The sequence below is a fragment of the Acomys minous genome (genome assembly GCF_964271855.1).
Source record: "Acomys minous genome assembly, chromosome: 11".
Taxonomy (NCBI): Eukaryota; Metazoa; Chordata; class Mammalia; order Rodentia; family Muridae; genus Acomys; species Acomys minous.
The window spans coordinates 10,771,932-10,789,783 of record NC_140492.1 but is presented as its reverse complement, the minus strand read 5'-3'; the positions used below and the strand labels follow the sequence as shown (position 1 = coordinate 10,789,783).

At 42.8% G+C, this 17,852-nt stretch overlaps 1 protein-coding gene across 3 annotated transcripts in view; it reads left to right on the top strand.

Moving 5' to 3' along the window:
- Window positions 1–507: 507 nt before the first annotated feature.
- Window positions 508–17,852, top strand: part of MAP3K7CL (MAP3K7 C-terminal like) — a 41,584-nt gene continuing 24,239 nt past the window's right edge. Inside the window, exons 1-3 of one of the 3 annotated variants that reach the window (XM_084802361.1) lie at window positions 508–899; window positions 3,399–3,507; window positions 17,346–17,407. In XM_084802361.1, the coding sequence (XP_084658487.1) occupies window positions 3,438–3,507; window positions 17,346–17,407 (132 nt within the window). In that variant the 5' untranslated portion in view covers window positions 508–899; window positions 3,399–3,437. Of the gene's footprint in view, window positions 900–3,398; window positions 3,508–14,023; window positions 14,177–17,022; window positions 17,072–17,345; window positions 17,408–17,852 lie in introns of those variants that run through there. The other 2 variants (XM_084802363.1, XM_084802362.1) reach the window with 2 other exon arrangements.

Sequence of the window (17,852 nt, the reverse complement as noted above, 5' to 3'; positions counted from 1 at the left end):
CTGTCTTCTTTTTGTTCAGTTTTAAGACTGCTTTGCATATTTTGGATTCCCATGTGCATTTTGCAAATGTTTTCTTTCAGTTTGTGGCTTGTCTTTTCATTCTCTTAATATTATTTATGTTTCACTATCTAACCTTAAGATCATGGCTCAGTTATGTTTAAACATCCAAGACATCCAGGTTTACAATTGTAAAGAGAAGTTTGAAGGGCCGCCCAGCTGTTCCCTGGTCACTGACCACTTTGGTGAGCGAGCGCCTGCATCTGTAGAATGGATCAAGTCATCACGCTCAGGCCCAGGCTGAGCCTCAAACTCACCTTATTAATGGGATCAACACTGCTGGGATCCAAGAGTCAGCTAGCGGCCTGTCCAAGTTGGCTGGGTCCAGCTGAGCTGACATTTTTGCTGACTAGAGTCATGCTATCTTTGCCAGTTTGCTGGAATAGACACAGACACGGATTGGGTCACCACGAAGACATTCCTGCCTTGTGAAGCAAGTCTGTTTGTATTTTAGGTTTGCCAGGACTAATGAATTAAAACATTTGGACGCCCTACAACTCGCTGTTTATCAATGCTCCTGACAGGAGGAGGGCTTTTCTTTTGCTCTTGCTTTTTCTAGAAACATGACAACATCCTGGCTGTTGGACTGGCAAGGAAAGGAAAGAGGGGCTGTGCAAGGGAGCGGAACAGGGAGGTCCCGTGGGATGGGACGCTGGGGTCCGGGGCAGAGCAGGTAGTAGTGTGCAGCCGGGACAGCTGTCTCTGCTCCTCAGAGTGGCTGTGGCTGCTATGCAGCAGGAGCAGATTGCTCTCTCGCCGAGTCCTGACTGCACACACGCAACGACTGGCCAAGGCAGTGGCTGGCCCTGGATTACACAAGTGCAGACTCTCAACTAAGTGAGGTAAGGCGACAGGTGTGGGAAACTCAACTAGCCGCTCCTCCGAGCACCGGCAATTTAACCAAGGCTCTGTTACAGGGGCGGGAGGAGGAACCAGCAGCCGGTTTCCCTAGGCGGTGCAATGAAAAGGCAAGCTGTGGATGCGGTGTAACTCAAAATCTAGTGGACCTCGACATCCTCCTCTCTGAAGGCAGAGATTTTTTTCTCTTGTCCTGTGCCTAGCTGTGTGTTTATCCGTGTTGTTTCTCTAGCTTGAAAGCAGAGCCGAGGTCTGTTGAGCAAAGCCCGGAGGCAGACCTCCACTTCCTGCGCTTTATTTGTTGCTGCAGGCAAGTGTGAAGGGATAGACCCGAAGACTGTGGGCTTCCCATCCCTAGAAGTCATGCGCAGGCCGACTGGGCACTGTAGGGATGCCCAGAAGCAAGATTTTTCCCTTTCAGCTACATGTGGGCCTTTTGTTTATTTCATTCAATTTGAGGCAATCTGTGCTATTTCTTCAGAAAGAGGTGGCTAAAAGAATACTTGACGCCAAGCAGAAGAAATTATGCAGGTGGTTATTTTTGTAAAAGCAAGAAGTTCTGTGTTAAGTCATAGCAATTTCAGGATACCATCCTTTTGTACCTTAAAATCATGTGCCATGGTGTATCGAGTGTCCAAGTGCTCATAGCTGTTATGAGGCTTAACTTAACGGGCTCAACAGGATTCTAAGTGGCCCATAAACATTTGCTGTGTTTTTAAAAGCTTTACTGGACCATTAATATAAGCCTATTTTCTTTCCATATGGTAGCCAAGACGGTTCAAAATGTATGTACATCTGAGTGCACTTGTACAAATGTGTGCCTTGAGCTTGCCCACATAAGTAACTGTAAAAACAAAACTCGGTGTTCCGGATACTATTTTTAGGCACAGAAAAGCTATGGGAAAGGGTATAAAAAATAAATAAAACCTGACCATGAGAAAATATTCTGCTACAACAGCTCTCAGAATCTTGCCAAGGATGGCTGAAGACCTTATTTATATTTTGCCATTTTTGGAGACATTTTCCTTAAAATATCACACAGGTTTTTTCCCCCTGCCTACATGAGATAGAGAGCAGAGAGTTTAGGAGAGGGATGACCAGAAGTATAAATGTTAAAATATGTATTTAACCATATCATGTAATATAAGAACATTTTTCCTAGTCCCACTGAACATCAAATTATCAAATATCTTCCTCAAGGTATAATTGGGTTAAATTCTCTTAAGAAGCCGATTTTTCCCTTACCAACTTATGCAAAGGATGTTTTCCCACTCATTGTCTCTAAGTCTATCAAGTAAATACTAATTTAATAGATAGAGCCAAACTCTCACAGGATGGTTTTGTCTTCTTTGTTTAAGACAGGCTTCATATAGCACAAGTTGGCTTCACACTCGCTAGTTAGTAAATATTACCTTGAATCGCCTGACCCTTCTATCTCCACGTTCCACATGGTGGCAGGTGTGTATCCCATGGCCAGGCTTTGGTTTGAGTTGCACCCTGCTGTAAAGAGGTGAAGCCTTAGGCATCGGTGCTTGATAGATTTCTAAGTCATCGATGAATTAATATAATATTCATACTACAACTGTAGTAAGGTTTAAAATGGTCTGGAGTTCGCTTTAAGTGATTCCATTATATTAATGCTTTACTATGTCCCCAAAAACATTTCATTTAATTTAGGCTTGGTGTGTATGCGTGTTCTTGTGCCTGCATGGGTGTGCAGGCATGCATGTGCACATGGGAGTGAAGGCCACAAGTCACTCTTTGCAGTCGTTCTGCGGGGTCTGTCTTGTTCTTTGAGACTTGCTCTCTCACTAGTTCATGGGGCTTGCTGCCAACTAGGCTAAGCTCGTGTGTACCACAATGCATCCTGCTTCTTTGTTTGTTTGTTTTGGTTTTTGTTTATTTTATTTATTTTCGAGACAGGGTCTTTCTGTGTAGCCTTGGCTGTCCTGAGCTGACTTTGTAGACCAGACTGGCCTTGAATTACAAAGATCTGCCTGCCTCCGCCTCCCTGAATGCTGGGATTAAAGATATTTATGACCACTCTGGGCTGAAATGGAATTGTGGGGTTTTTGTTTCTTTTGTTTGTTTTTGTTTTTGTTTTTGTTTTGTTTTTTGTTTTTTGAAACAAGGTCTCTCTGTGTAACCTTGGCTGTCCTGGACTTACTTTGTAGACCAGGCTGGCCTCGAACTCACAGGGATCTGCTTGCCTCTGCCTCCTAAGTGCTGTGATTAAAGGCGTGTGCCATGACCACCCAGCGGAAATGGAGATTTTAAAACCATATTTTATTCATTCTGGATGTATGAGTTTTTGTAGAAGGTAATTTTTGTAGAAGCCAAAAACAAAAAATAAAAAATAAATAAAAAAGGAAAATGGGTCAAATATATACTTACAATGTGGGAGAAGGCAACTTACTAATTTTCTTAGGAGTGTGAGAGTACAGCATTTGGTGAAGTGACAATGGTTATGTCTTGCCTTACAGCTGGAAGACCCAGGAGAAGGCCGGGCCTCAGGTGCCCACATGATCAGCACAGCCCGGGTACCTGCAGATAAGCCAGTACGCATCGCATTTAGCCTCAGTGATGCCCCAGGTACACTTCGCTTCAGGGGAAAGGGCTGCTTCCTGCTCTTCCAGGATTTTCACCATATTTTGTGATTCCGTGGAGAAGGTTTAAAATTGCATGTTTGCATGAACTGATGGGAAGGTGTGTGCCGTTCCATCACACGTTGCTAGATATTCTACAAATGCCTCTAGAGTCCCTTCCCCCCCTGCCGCCCCACCCCCACCCCCGGCCGCAACTTTGATTTGGTCGTTTTAGTAATTCTTTCTCCTCTTCTCCTCTTGCCATTTTAGCTTTCTTTAGCATAAGAATTATAGAGCTACAACAATTTCTAAGGATAGAAAACTGTGTAATTGTTAAAATGGCACGGGGAAAGGTTTATTAAGAGCTGGCAGTTAGTTAGATAATATAAAAATATTACTGTGCCTATTCCAGCCGCATGTGTGTGTGATGTTGGTTTCTCACTGGTGCTCCTACACTTCCGGAGAAATAAACAGACTTCAGCAGGAATGATGAATGGGGCAGGGGAGGAGGGGCCTCTCTAAATAGTAAGGTCTGAGGTGAGCCTGCCATACTTAGAGCCTTTTGTCATGGCTCCCCTCAGTGACCTCTTAACACACATATGGAACTGCACCACCCTTGAACAAGGGGCCCAAGTGGCGGGAGGTCACAGTGGCTGTGGGAGGAAGGTCTGGTTTACAAGCACCGGCATCAGCTGTTGCTCTTAGTTTAATGTCATCTGTTACCGGCATCAGCCTTTGCTATTACTTTAATATCATCTGTTAAAATCACCTGGTCAACCATTACCATTTAAACCTCAGGTCTTTTGAGAACCAAGTCTCGTTTTCTCTGCAATTCTTTCTCTCTCCCTGTATGTCCACCTAGGAGTGATATTTTTAAGCAGTTGATGCTTCAGGCCTGGGGTGAAACTTGCTATGCAAACACAAGGGCCTGAGTTCAGTTCCCCAAAGGCCGTGGAAAAAAAAGCTGGGCATGGTGTTGCACGTTTGTAAATCCACAACTTGGGAGGTAGAAAAAGAAGGTTCCCTGGGCTCTCTTTCCCAGCCTAACCAGCGACTTACAGCATAGTGACAGACCTTATCTCAAAGAACAAGCTGGGTGGCACTCGAACGAGGACACCCAAGGTTGTCTTCTGGCCTGCACACACGTGCCCGTGCATGTGCACACACATACACACACACACACACACACACACACACACATACACACACACATACACACTCATGGTTAATGTGTGAAAAGTGTCAGGATCATTCCAAAATAATGTAAAGTAACAAATTTGGCTCTGGAAATCCTGGTGTGACACAGCCGTAAACTGGTTGATTATATAGCTATTCGTCTACCCTAAAGTCTCCCAGGTCACCATCGTCACTAAGGGAGAATGTAGTGGAGAAGTGAAACCTGGACTTTTTATTGTATGTTTTTCTGACACTTGTCCCATGACCTGTTGTTATGTTCTGTAACGGTTATTCTGTAAGACGCTAGTGAGGAGAAACTTTCGCACCAGGAAGATCCACACCGACAGAGAAGTCAACACTATCATTCGGATTCTCTTTGCATTAGAGACTCATCTACGTTCTTTGTGCTAATTTAAACAACCATACAGTGTAGCCATGAGCATTCTGTATCTACGAGATGGAAGTCTAAGGCCTGACACTGTGTTGTTAGTTAAATAATGGAGATGTGACCCAAACACAGGTCCTCAGAAGTCCAAGCTCTTTCATTGTGTCTTATTACTTCTCTAAAAGGTAGAAGAAAACTCCTTTAAGATTTCAATGTACTTCATAGCTCCAAAATTTCAAGGAATGGATTGTGTGCAATGAGGAGCCCTTAAGACACACACACACACACACATACACACACACCACACACACACACACACACACACACACACACACACACCACACACACACACACACACACACACGGAAGTTCACAATCTGAGAAATAAGGAGGCATCTAATTTCCCTTCTATTCAAGTCTCATAGGAGTAGAACATGTACCATTATAAAAATCAAGGTTACAAAGAAATTTTAAGCTACAAAGCTTGCTTTACTCAAGTAAATTTATTACATAATTTTGTACAAGACAAAGAAATGCGAAGACATAATGACATGAGTCCCATTTTTGGGCTGGATGAGTTTACTCTTCTTTGAAGTCCAAATAGGTAAACAAGATTTGTTTGGCACTGCCTTTGAATTCTCTTGATCTTGGCTGAGAGTTCTTGAGTGTTTTTAATCAATATATTTAAATTTATTTACAATCTTTTTTTCTCTTTTAAATGTTTTCAAAATGTCCATTTTTTGAAATTCATGTTTCTTAATAGAGCTGTTTAAAAGTAGGTTACCCTTTAAGTAATTCTTACCCTCCACTTCCACAAAAACATGCTTAGGAAGGCTTATAAAGGATCTACCATGCTGAAGTATTTTAGCCTTATGATCAATGTGTCTCAGGTTGTCTAGGAAGGCTGTCTGCCTTTATAACCTAAGGCAGTTCTCAGTGTTTCTCAACCTTGCAGAGTTATACCACTTGACAACATCCATCAAGAACACGTGTTTAGTAAAACAAAAACAGAAGGACATAATGTTGTGAGGGAAATGGTTTGAGGGGCACTAGAGGAACTCAGAAAGAAGCAATGGTGGATGGATATTCTCTAAGTACATTATGTAAATGTATGAGATTACCAAATAATCCATAAAAATGTTAAGAAAAAAAAAAGAGCAGATATAAAGGTCCTACCCCTAAATTACGTTGATCTTACAGACTTACTACTTCACTGTGAGGACGAAGCTTTTTTCTAACATGTTTATACACATCAGACATGCAGCATTTCTTTCAAGGATTAGTCAGAGCCAAGGACTTGGAATATTTCCATGCACACAAAGTTGTTAGTTAATCAAAAGATGCTTTGCAGATATGTGGGACACTCCCTCTGAATTCTTGAATAAGGAGTGTATGGAGTGTCCCACAGGCACACAGAGTGACATTTGCCATCATGCAAGCTGTACATGCCTTTTGAATTCCAGTGTATGCATCCTGTGGGCCACATATTTAGGAAGAATAAAAAGGGAAATATTCTACACTTTAATAACAAGTGGATAAGGGCACATGGCCTCTTGAGGAGTTATTAATTCCATACTGTTGGATATACTATTGATGAATATGCAATCAAAGGAAAAGGGAGACATAGTTTACTTGTGAATATTGATATATTTTTGTTTCTCTTTTTAAAGATCATTCATTCTTTGACAATTTTACACATACATAAAATGTATCTTGATCATATTTATTCACTTCTACTATTTTGCTCCCTTTCATGTGTATGTGTTACATTGAGACTAGGAGCGGGCACTGGATCTCTTAGAGCCAAAAGGCAGGCATTTTCAGGGTACAATGTAGCAGGCGTGCTGGCATTAGAACCCCGGTCCTCAGGCTTGCACAGCAAGTGTTCTTAACCAGTGAGCCACCTCTCCATCCTCAGGCGCTCATCTCTTAGGGGACTATTATAGTTAGTACTCCAGTAATTTTAGGATTAAAAAGAAAATATTCCTGAGACAGTTGCTGAAGGTTAGGGCTTTTGGAGTTAGAGAAGGGTAATTTGGGGTTCATCTTCATTCTTATTGGTGTGATATGGGGTAAGCTAGTTACTTAGCCCTGTTGGAATTCTTGAGTTGCATGTGGACGTAGGAATGCAATGCCACCTCATAGGTGAAGCATTTAGCGAAGCACTCGATACAAATTTACTATTCAAGTTGTCCCCGTAATTGTGGTAACTGATTGTGGAGTATTAAGACAAACAGGCACTCCTAGGAAGCATGTGCCCCGTGGACATTCCACACTGCTCTTCGATGCCAAGATATGCTTCAGAGCGTAGTGCCCCGCAGTTGTTTGGGGATTAGCAATCCAGTGAGCGGCTAGCGCTGTATTGCCTCTCTAAGAGGATGACCTTTCTTATCTCCTGTGCTGTTAGTACTCTGTCAGAGTGGTTAGGATTCCCAAGATGGGGCAAGACATGATGAACACAATGAAGCAAGATGGGACTCCTTCTTAAACCTAAAAGGCTGAGATTTACTTACTAGTCTATGTCAATTGGCAAAGCCCTTTGAAAGAGCTGCCCCTAAAACTGGGCCAGAGGGTAGATTATAAAAAGGTGCCATCTCTAGGTGTAATGTATATATGGGAGAAAAACAATCTTTTAGCCACTTTTCTACCTATTGGTTCCAAGAAGAAACTGTGAGAAAACCTAAGAGTCATGAAGAGCATGGTCTATTCAGAAAACACGAAACCATGGTCTGACAGTGTAGAAGCCAATATAACAAAAGGGCAGAAACGTGGTAGAAGAGTCTAGAATGTGGAGAGAGAGGAGTAAATGGAAGAAATCTTCTACACCAATACAAAGCAATGTGAGTCTGGGTTTTGGATGAGATGATGGAGCTTGAAAAAGTTTTTGAAAGATGGGTTGGAACCAGTGGGTGACAGTTTGGCTTTTGAGAACGAGAACTAATGATGGTTTGTTGATAGAAAATGGGCCATAGGACTTCAGCGTCTCCGTGGACCTCCAAGGCTTACATACAGCAGCAGGCTTTAGGGAGAAATATGCGGAGTCTGATCCATAGCCACCCTACGCAGAGTGCTGTGAGAACCCTTCACAACTGATGCGTGGATAACTGTCATTCCTAAAGGCAGCTGCCTTCAACAGCTCAATAGGGTTTTCAAACCAGCAATCCAAGATGTTAACTTCTTCAAAGAGGTCCTCCACTGAATCAGTTCTGACAATAACAAATGTGCTGAAAAGAAATATGAATCCTCCACTTTGAATTATTATGGAGAATCACAGGCTCCTTTCTAATGGGAGAGAAGTTAGGATTGGACAGGCGCTAGGGTTTCATTTAATTACCCGATAATCTTCTTTATTCTCAGCTGAGTTACCAGGGCGGCACACTTCCATGTAAATCTGGTTTTGTCTTCATTCTCTCAACACCACTCTCTCCCCAAGGGTTCTCACATCAGCCTAGGCTGATAATTTAACATTTTATTTAAAAAAAAAAATTAAGTTGTTGAAATTTTCACATTAGGACACAAATTAACTACACACGATTTAGTTTAAAAATCTGGGACCTATTTAATCAGAATCGTTAAAGCAATCCAGTGCTTGGGAGACAGAGGCAGGAGAATCACTGTGAGTTCGAGGCCAGCCTGGTCTACAAAGCGAGTCCAGGGCAGCCAAGGCTACATAGGGAAACCCTGTCTTGAAAAACTAAAAATCCAAAAAAACCAAAAACCAAACAAACACCCCCCCCCCACCGCCAAATCCCACTGTTCTATCAGTGGGAACTCTGTAGAACAGCTGAGCTGAGGCAGTCACCACTGCAATCGTTCTAACATGGTGATGCAGTGACTTTTCTGTTCAAGTACACTTGGCCATCACACAGACTGAATTAGATGCTGTGTCCTTGACACTGTCTCCTTACATCAACGTTTCCTACTTTGAGTATTATCTCTCCCTCTCTCCCTAGGGCCAGATGTTTCTGGTACTTTCTCCTCTCTAGAATTTTAATCTTTTTTTCTCCAGGAAGACTCTGTGAAGTCTTTTTTTTTTTTGTCTAGCCATAAGTGAATACTGGGTTTATATTTTAATCTCTAGTCTGTTCTGTTGTTTAAATGTTTTACCTGTCCACTTAATAGAAAGCAAAAAAATGAAAGTTCTGCTAGAATTATGGATGCTGACAGACTCAGCAAGGAAAGGTGCACCATGACAGCCATTTTTTTTTTTAAGTTTTCAACTTGTGATAGGTTTATTAGTATAACGGCACTGTAAGTTGAGGGGCATCTGTGCATGCTATTAAAATATCAACTCCTTTTCATGTTTTCCTTGTTCTCCATTTCAATTCTTTACTGTTTCTTGGCAGTCTACTTCTGTATCCATCAAATTAAATGTGAATATTTATTATAAGCTGTCTAACTTCAGAATGCTTCATTTTCATTTCATTATTTTTTTCTTTTTGTTTGTTTTGTTTGTTTGTTTTGAGACAAGGTTTCTCTGTGTAGCCTTGGCTGTCCTGGACTCACTTTGTAGACCAGGCTGGCCTCAAATTCACAGTGATCCACCTGTCTCTGCCTCCCGAGTGCTAGGACTAAAGGCATGTGCCACCATGCCCAGCTACTTTTTAATTTTTTTTAATTAAAATTTTTTTTCACTTTACACGCCAATTGTTGCCTTCTCCCTTGTTTCTTCTTAGTCCCAGCCTCCCTCCCTCTTTACCCCCTTCCCCTAGTCCTCAGAAAGGGGGACCCCTCCTCCCCTACCATCTGACCCCAGACTATCAAGTCTCATCAGTACTATCTGCATCCTCTTCCTCTGTGGCCTGGTAAGGCTGTCCCGCTGGGGAAAGTGATCAATGAGCAAGCAACGGAGTCCCATGGCAGACACACCTCCTGTTCCCCCATATTATGGGACCCACATGGAGACTGAGCTGTCTGTCTGCTACATCTGAGCTGGGGGGTCTAGGTCCTCTCCACGCATTGTCCTTGGTTGGTGCATCAGTCTCTGCAGCCCGGCTTAGGCCCAGATTTGTTGGCTCTGTTGGTCTCCTTGTGAAGGTCTTGTCCTCTCCAGGTCCTTCTATCTCCCAACTCTCCCATGAGGTTCTCTGTGCTCTGCCCAAAGTTCGGCTATGAGTCTCAGCTTCTGCGTTGATCCCCGGCTGGGTGGAGTCTTCAGAGGACATCTATGGCAGGCTCCCATCCTGTTCCCTCTCTTCAACTGCTTTTGGTGTCTATACTATTTGTCCTTCTGAATGAGAATTAAGCATTCCCTATAGGGACCTCTTCTTTAGGTCTGTGTATGGTAGTGTGGTTATCTTGTATTATATGGCTAATATCTGCTTAAAAGTGAGTATGTACCATATGTGTATGACAGCCATTTCTAACTTTTGAGGCTTACCACACATTTATGAAATCAATAATACAATATCCACAGCCTCTTGGAGTTCACTATTATCAGTGAAAATTCTTTGAGGTATAATCAGTTTTATTCATTTTGGTTGGAATCTGTTGCCTAAGTCTTCAAAGAAAGGCTATAAAATAAGTAAATGTTTATGGGGTACATAGACACTTGTGCTGGTGTTGTCCCCTCTCAGCTTCATGCTGCTAACAACCCCAGAAGAAGATGTTGTAACCACTGTGCAAATGTTTCCTAAGAGGACTAAACAACCTGCCTCAAATCAGCAATTAATAAAGAGGAGGGCTTCAAAACCAGGACCTGGGTGTTTTTGTGTCACTACCCAGTCAGAGGTAGGGCCCATATAGGGAGAGCAACTCTTGAGCTGGTGTATGCTGATACAGACCTATATACTCAAGAGACAGAAGCAGGAGGATTTCCACAAGTTCCAGGAAAGCTTAAGCTATGTCTTCTTTTTTTCAAAAACATGAATGGTCCTGATGGCAAACAGCTCCCCAGCAGTCAGAGGAGAATGAGAGAAGGTTATTTCTGGCATGCTGTTAGTGATAGCAAGACAAGGAGAGATAGAAATTTATCTGACGGGGTGCTGAGCAAGAAGTGTTCTCTTTCTGCGGGTTTCCGAGGTTCATGATTCCAGACCCCTCTCCAACACCAAAGTCTGCCGATGTTCAAGCGCTTGCCATAAAACGGCATAGCGTTTGCATGGCCTCTGTATAGCATCCTGTATTTTATCTCCAGATAACATTGCCAGATACAGTGTGAATGAAGGCTGTGTAAACACCTGCCGTCTTTTGTTATTGCAGAAATAACAGCAAGGAAAGCAGACGATGCGTGTCAGTGCAGACATAATTCTTTCTCCCTAACATTGCAGTTTACGATTGGCCGGACTTGCAGGTGTGGAACTTACATATGTAGAGGGCCAACTGTGTGTGGCATGCTGTGCTGGATGCCTTTAGAAAACTGAGTACCAACAGGCTGAGTAAGTCAAAATATTCTGAGAGAAAAAAAGAATAAATGATGGAATTAGCAAAATGACAGAGACAATAACAGGGAACAGAACAGCGCTTCTAAGAACCATAAAACTTGCTGTAAGCATTAGTTTATTCATGTGCAGTGGCACCGGTCAAGGCAATGGGGTGTTTATTAGCGATAAAGAACCAACAGTGACTGGATGTCCTACTAGCTTTCTCTTTTCACCGTGTCAGTGTTCCCACCCCATCCATCTTTCTAGCTGTACTTCAGTTCTATGGCTCTGAAAATCCATCACATACTACGGAATTCACATATAACATTTTGTAATCAGGACGCAAAACTTGAAAAGGTTTTTTTATGTAGGGTAAAACTGTGATGCTCTAAGAACAGCTGTGATAATGATGATGATGATGATGATGATGGTGGTGGTGGTGGTGATGACGGTGGTGGTGGTGGTGATGATGATACTGGTGATGATGCAGCATTAGAATTGCATGGGCCATCCTCATTTTAAATAAAACTACGTAACAACTTTCCTATATGAGTTCAGATTTTTCAGGTAACATTTCACCAAGGAAGTGTCTGTTTGGGTGGGGAAATGAAGGAGCGATATTCCTTCAACGTAGGGTTAGATGAAGAAAGTAAATAATCAGACCCAAGGCACTGGCTGCCCCTGGAAAACCCCCTCAACTGTCAGGGTAGAAGTGAGTAAGCCTAGATGGTGACCTTGACTCACACACACATTCTCTTTGTTTTAGAAGAGAATGTCCCCCACAGGCGCACACGTGCATGCACACGTGTGCACACATACACCTACCTCATCTCCACACATTGGTTGGGTTTATAGTGAGAAGAAAAGGAAAGGAAACTCAAGTATATTAAGAATGCATCCTTGCTAATGATTGGTTCCTTCACGCTAAGCGACTGATGTGTGTATCTCTTCATCAGTATCCAGGCTCTGAAACAAGTTATTAGGCCCATTTGCAGGTAGAAAACCAAGTCTCCAATAAATTACAGTGATTATTCACATTCATACCAGGGTGGCAGCAGTGAACATGTTTATTACAAATTTTCCCTGTCCTTTACAACTCTTTGGGTAGTTGATCCTTGGTTAAGAGCAGTGCCTGCTCTTCTAGAGGACCTGGGTTCAATTCCCAGCACCTACATGGTGGTTTACAAACATCTGTAATGCCAGTCTCAGGGAATCAGGTGCCCTCTTCTGGCTTCTGTGGGCACCAGGCATGCATATGGTACAGAGACATGCACACAGGTAAAACACCCATACACAAAATACGCAAATGTGCTTAAAACCATTTTTGTTTTTATTTATTAAATATTTTTACATATACATTTACATTATTATGCATATGTAATAAACTACCTACAGCAAGAAGAACTATGACACAATCAGAATTACATAAATATTATATTCTTAGTGTTTTGCCTATTTGTATTTACAGCCTTGAAGAAAAGATCTTTTCTATCTTGGTGAGTCTAAAATTCTGAATGTAAATCAATATCTATCATATCTCATCATTATCAACTTAAAACATCTCTCTGGACCTAAAACACCTTAACCCCTAAACAACTAAGCTTAATTGTAAAACTAAACTATCTGGTCTTCCACTCCATTAGAGACTTGAGAAGGAATAAAATTGATTACCTGAATATACAGAGAGTGCAGATTAGTAGCTTTCCAAATGCGAAGATGGTACAGAGATGCCTATGGTACAGAGATGCCTATGGTACAGAGGAGATGCCTATGATACAGCGATGCCTATGGTACAGAGATGCCTATGATACAGAGATGCCTATGGTACAGCGATGCCTATGGTACAGAGATGCCTATGGTACAGAGATGCCTATGGTACAGAGATGCCTATGATACAGAGATGCCTATGGTACAGCGATGCCTATGGTACAGAGATGCCTATGGTACAGAGATGCCTATGGTACAGAGATGCCTATGGTACAGAGACATACACTCAGGTAAAACACCCATACACAAAATAGGCAAAACAGTTTAAAAAAAAAATAAGTCCCTTAGGATAGACGTTAGTTGGCCTTCCTGTGGCTGTGCTGGGAGCAATCCTAGGCTCCTGTGCATGTTAGATGAGGAGCCTAGCCTAGCACCGCTGTTCACCCCTGCCTTTGTTTGGTCTGTGCCCTTCACAGTGCTTTCATATTATTTTCTCAAAGCATTAAAAGTCAGGATAAAGCGATTTTCCAGTTCAGCATGGAGTCTGAGTCCCTACTGTGCACATGATAGACAATAAATATCTGGCAGTTAAATTGTAATAAAAATGCAGTTATTCTGGGAATCTTGCCCCATTATAAATCTATCCAGAAACTGCTCATTTTCTGTTAGAAAAAAAAATAATGATTAAATATGCCTAGAGGTTTCTTGGTATAGCTGTGTTTGTTTGGTGTGTGCTTCTGAATTGCCATTAACAGACTTGACCACGTTCAGGGACTCTGCTCCATTATGACGGTGGAAATGTTTTACACCGATTTGGCCAAATGTTTGTGGAACAGCTGCGCTCCTAGCCCGCCTGACTCATTTTCCTTCTTTCCTTTTGGCCCAATCCTGTGATTCATCATTCTGCTTTTAGAATATTTGTCTATTTTTAAAACCAGTCAAAGGAGGCAGCCACTATTTAAAAGTAAACACCCCTCACACCAAGCCGGGGTAGCTTTGTAAGCAGCTTCTGAAACGTGGAAACTTGTGGCAGGCAAGGCTGCCAGGTAAAGCAGATGGCACGGGAGCGGGAGACGCCGGTTGCCTTTCAGAGCCGGTGGACTTCTTGCATCTGTCTTCGGTGTTTCTTGTTTCCGCTGCTATTTCCTGCTTGGGTTAATCCAGCTTGAGCCATTCTGAAACAAAAGTCTTGTTTTCCGTCTGCTTCTCTGTAAGACATCCATTATTATGTCAATTAGACTTTTCATTTCAGCCAACGAGGTCCAGTCGCCAGCCTTCCTTTATCCAGATAAGCTAGTTTCATAGGCACCTGCGTGGTGAGACTGTTTTTTTTACACTGGTTCTTTTGTTCTGGGTCATAGCGGGTATTTGCTCTTCACGACGTGGCAGGGCAGCTCATGGATGACCACCCTCCACTCATTTTCTTTATAACGAAGCAAGTGATTGCACAGGAAGCTGGACGGCTTGAATGTCAGGAAGCCCTGAGCGTCTTTCCTCAGGATCTTCTAAAATTCTATCATGCCCTGTCCGTGTCTGTGCCTTACGGAAGTGGTTTCTCTTTCCAAGTGCCTCTTCGTCTACGGTCATCAGGGTTGCGATGCCAGGGTGTAATATGCTTCTACTTACTGTGCCAAATCACTCTGGCCTGGGACCGATGAGCTCAAACAATCACAACGTCTAGTCCTTTGAAGCCATACTGCAGTAAGTTAAAAGCACTGAAGGCCCAAGTCAGTCTTAAAACTTTGTAATGGAAGGCGCCTCTACAATGTGTCAGTAGTGATCATTTCTTCCTTCCTTCCTTCCTTCCTTTAAATTTTAATTTATTACAATTTATTCAGGTTACGTCCCGACTATTATGCCCTCGCTTGTATCTTCCTATTCCCACCCTCCCTCCCTCTTCCGCCCTATTCCGTTCCGGTACACCTCTGACAGAAGGGACCGCTCCCCCTACTATATGACCACAGCCTATCAGGTCTCATCCGGATAGCCTGCTTCCCCTTCCTCTGTGTGCCACTGGGTTTCCCCACCAAGGGGAAGTGATCAAATTGAGGGCACCAGAGTTGTGTCAGAGGCAGTCCCTGCTCTCCCTACAATGGTGGAGAAAGGGCTGTCCATTGGCTAGATCTGAACAAGGGGTCTAGGCTTATTGCACGCATTGTCCTTGGTTGGTGCCACAGTTTGTGCATCCAGTTTCTTTGTTGGTGACCGTGGGAATTAGACAGCCACACTTACTGGCTAGATTTTATTGTTCCTATTCTGATAGGAAGGATGCATCCAAGGGACACAACCTTATGTGAAGCCTTTGTTTATGATTACCAGTGAACCCTGGACATCCACTGACCAGCACAACCACAGCTACAAAATGAGTTTAATCATGGCTATATGTCGCCATTATTTTAGGTCACCTTTAAGTGGGAGTATTTCAGTACTATTGACCAAAATATACTAACTGCTATTGAGTGACCAGACCCCTGAGGTGTTTGGTAGAAGTTAATATATTCTTTGCTTAAATCCTTTTTATGGTGGTTGTCTTCCATGCCTTCAAAGAGATGTAATTTCCCAGAAGCCACAGACATCCTGTGTATTTACTACATTTTACCAGGCTTCCAGTGGGTCGGGAGGGGATACTGTTGGCCTTGGGTATTTTGAGTTCTGTATCTGTATTCACCCAAGGGCAGGAAACACTTAAAATCATGGCCGTTCTTAAGTGGTACAGATTTCTTCTTGTTGTTATTCCTTAACTTGGACAGTACAACTATTTCCATAGCAACCACATCGGATTGTTAAGAGTTACCTAGAGCCAGCTGTGGTGGCACATGTCTTTAATCCCAGCACGCAGGAGGCAGAGGCAGGCAGGTTGTTGTGAGTTTGAGGCCAGCCTGGTTTACAAAGTGAGTGTGGGACAGTCAAGGTTACACAGAGAAGCTCTGTTTCAAAAAGCCAAACCCAAACCAAACCAAACCAAACAAGAGAGTTACCTGGAAATGAAAGTATGTGTGAGGACACATTTAAAATATGTATATGCTCCATTTTATATAAAGGATTTGAGTTGAGCATCCTCAAATTTTTATCCATGGGGGGTCATAAAAACAAATCTCTGTGGATACCAACCATGACTATCCTTGTTTCTTTGCTGTATATGACATGCATAATTAGAAATAAACATTAATTGGTTTTTTACCAGTGAATATGATTCTGTTAGTGAGAACTTAAAAACTGGTGCATTTATCTGCTTTATTATTATTTGAAATGGCTTTGGTTTTAAGTGTGTGTGTGTGTGTGTGTGTGTGTGTGTGTGTGTGTGTGTGTGGTGTTTTACATTCTCAGGCATGTACTGGGGAATGGTCTAGAAATGAATAGCCAATGTCCCTATGGAGTCAAAGTTCTCTGGACAGACAGATCCTGTTTACTGAGGAACTGAGGCTGGTTTTACAGCCCGTTCTTGAAGAAAGTTAGGGATAACTTAAGTGTCTGAGGCAACATTCTGCCAGCTTTCCTCACAGGCTTCCAAGAATGTATCTTTCAAGGGGGGCAAGAGCTGTCTATGGTTATTCAAACTTCTTACGTGTTTGTCAGGTGTGGGCTCAGGCTCATTTGGAAACACAGCTGTGGGTTATGGCCCAGGTCGGCACTCTGGCCTGACACTATGGGGAGAGAATTCCTGTTTGGGCTGCTGGCTGTTACCCATGGTAACCCACTGTGAGGTCTGGAGAGCAGCTCGTAAATGGTGGCTTGTGACAGAGCAAAGGGCAAAACTATCCAAGGGAAGCTGCTGTTTGTCACACATGTACACACACACACACACACACACACACACACACACACACACACACACACACAGAGAGAGAGAGAGAGAGAGAGAGAGAGAGAGAGAGAGAGAGAGAGAAACATAGATTGTTCTGCCCATCCCATTAGCACCTTGTTATAGCACTTTTGTATAGGTAGTATTTTTTGGTTTGGGTTAATGTGACAGTATGAAGTAGCCCTTTTAAATTGGAGAGCTACTAGAGGAGACATTCAAGGATGAATGGGGACACACACACACACACACATACACACACACACACACACACACACACACACACACACACACACTTTAAAAACCTTTGCGTCAGGCCAACTAAGCTCTCTGTGCTTCCATGTGCTCATAAAATGATGGGTGATGCTCATGAGACATAGGACATGCAGAGTAACCACTGTATTTTCATATCCTAGATGAGACACCATCTGAAGATGCCATTCCTTTGGTCTTCCCAGAGTTAGAGCAGCAGCTCCAGGTAAGGATTCTGCAAGCACGTGGCTGTTTCCTATAGTGCCTCAAATATGGCGAGCCAGGAGACAGATAAGTGGAAATATGCATTGATATACAGGCCAGGGGGCTTCTAAGTCATAAACATTTGTATTTGTAGAGCTCCAGGGTCAGACAGAAGCAGTTATGGAATGCTCTCGGTTATCCAGCTATGGTAGCCAAATTTCAAATGCTCAGAGTCAAGCAGCTGTAGCCAAGAATGTGCCTTGTCCCACTTCCCTTTGCTATGATGTCTCCAGGCCATTGGACTCTGGCTCCATTTTGGGTTAATGATTTAGTATTAAACTCTGCAGAGAAAATGTGTTGTATTGCTAAGGCTTTGGAATAATAATTTTTCCTCTGACACCTGGCTCTTTCCCAGTCTTTGACAATTTCTAGTGCAGCAGTTCTTAATCTGTGGGTTGTGACCCCTT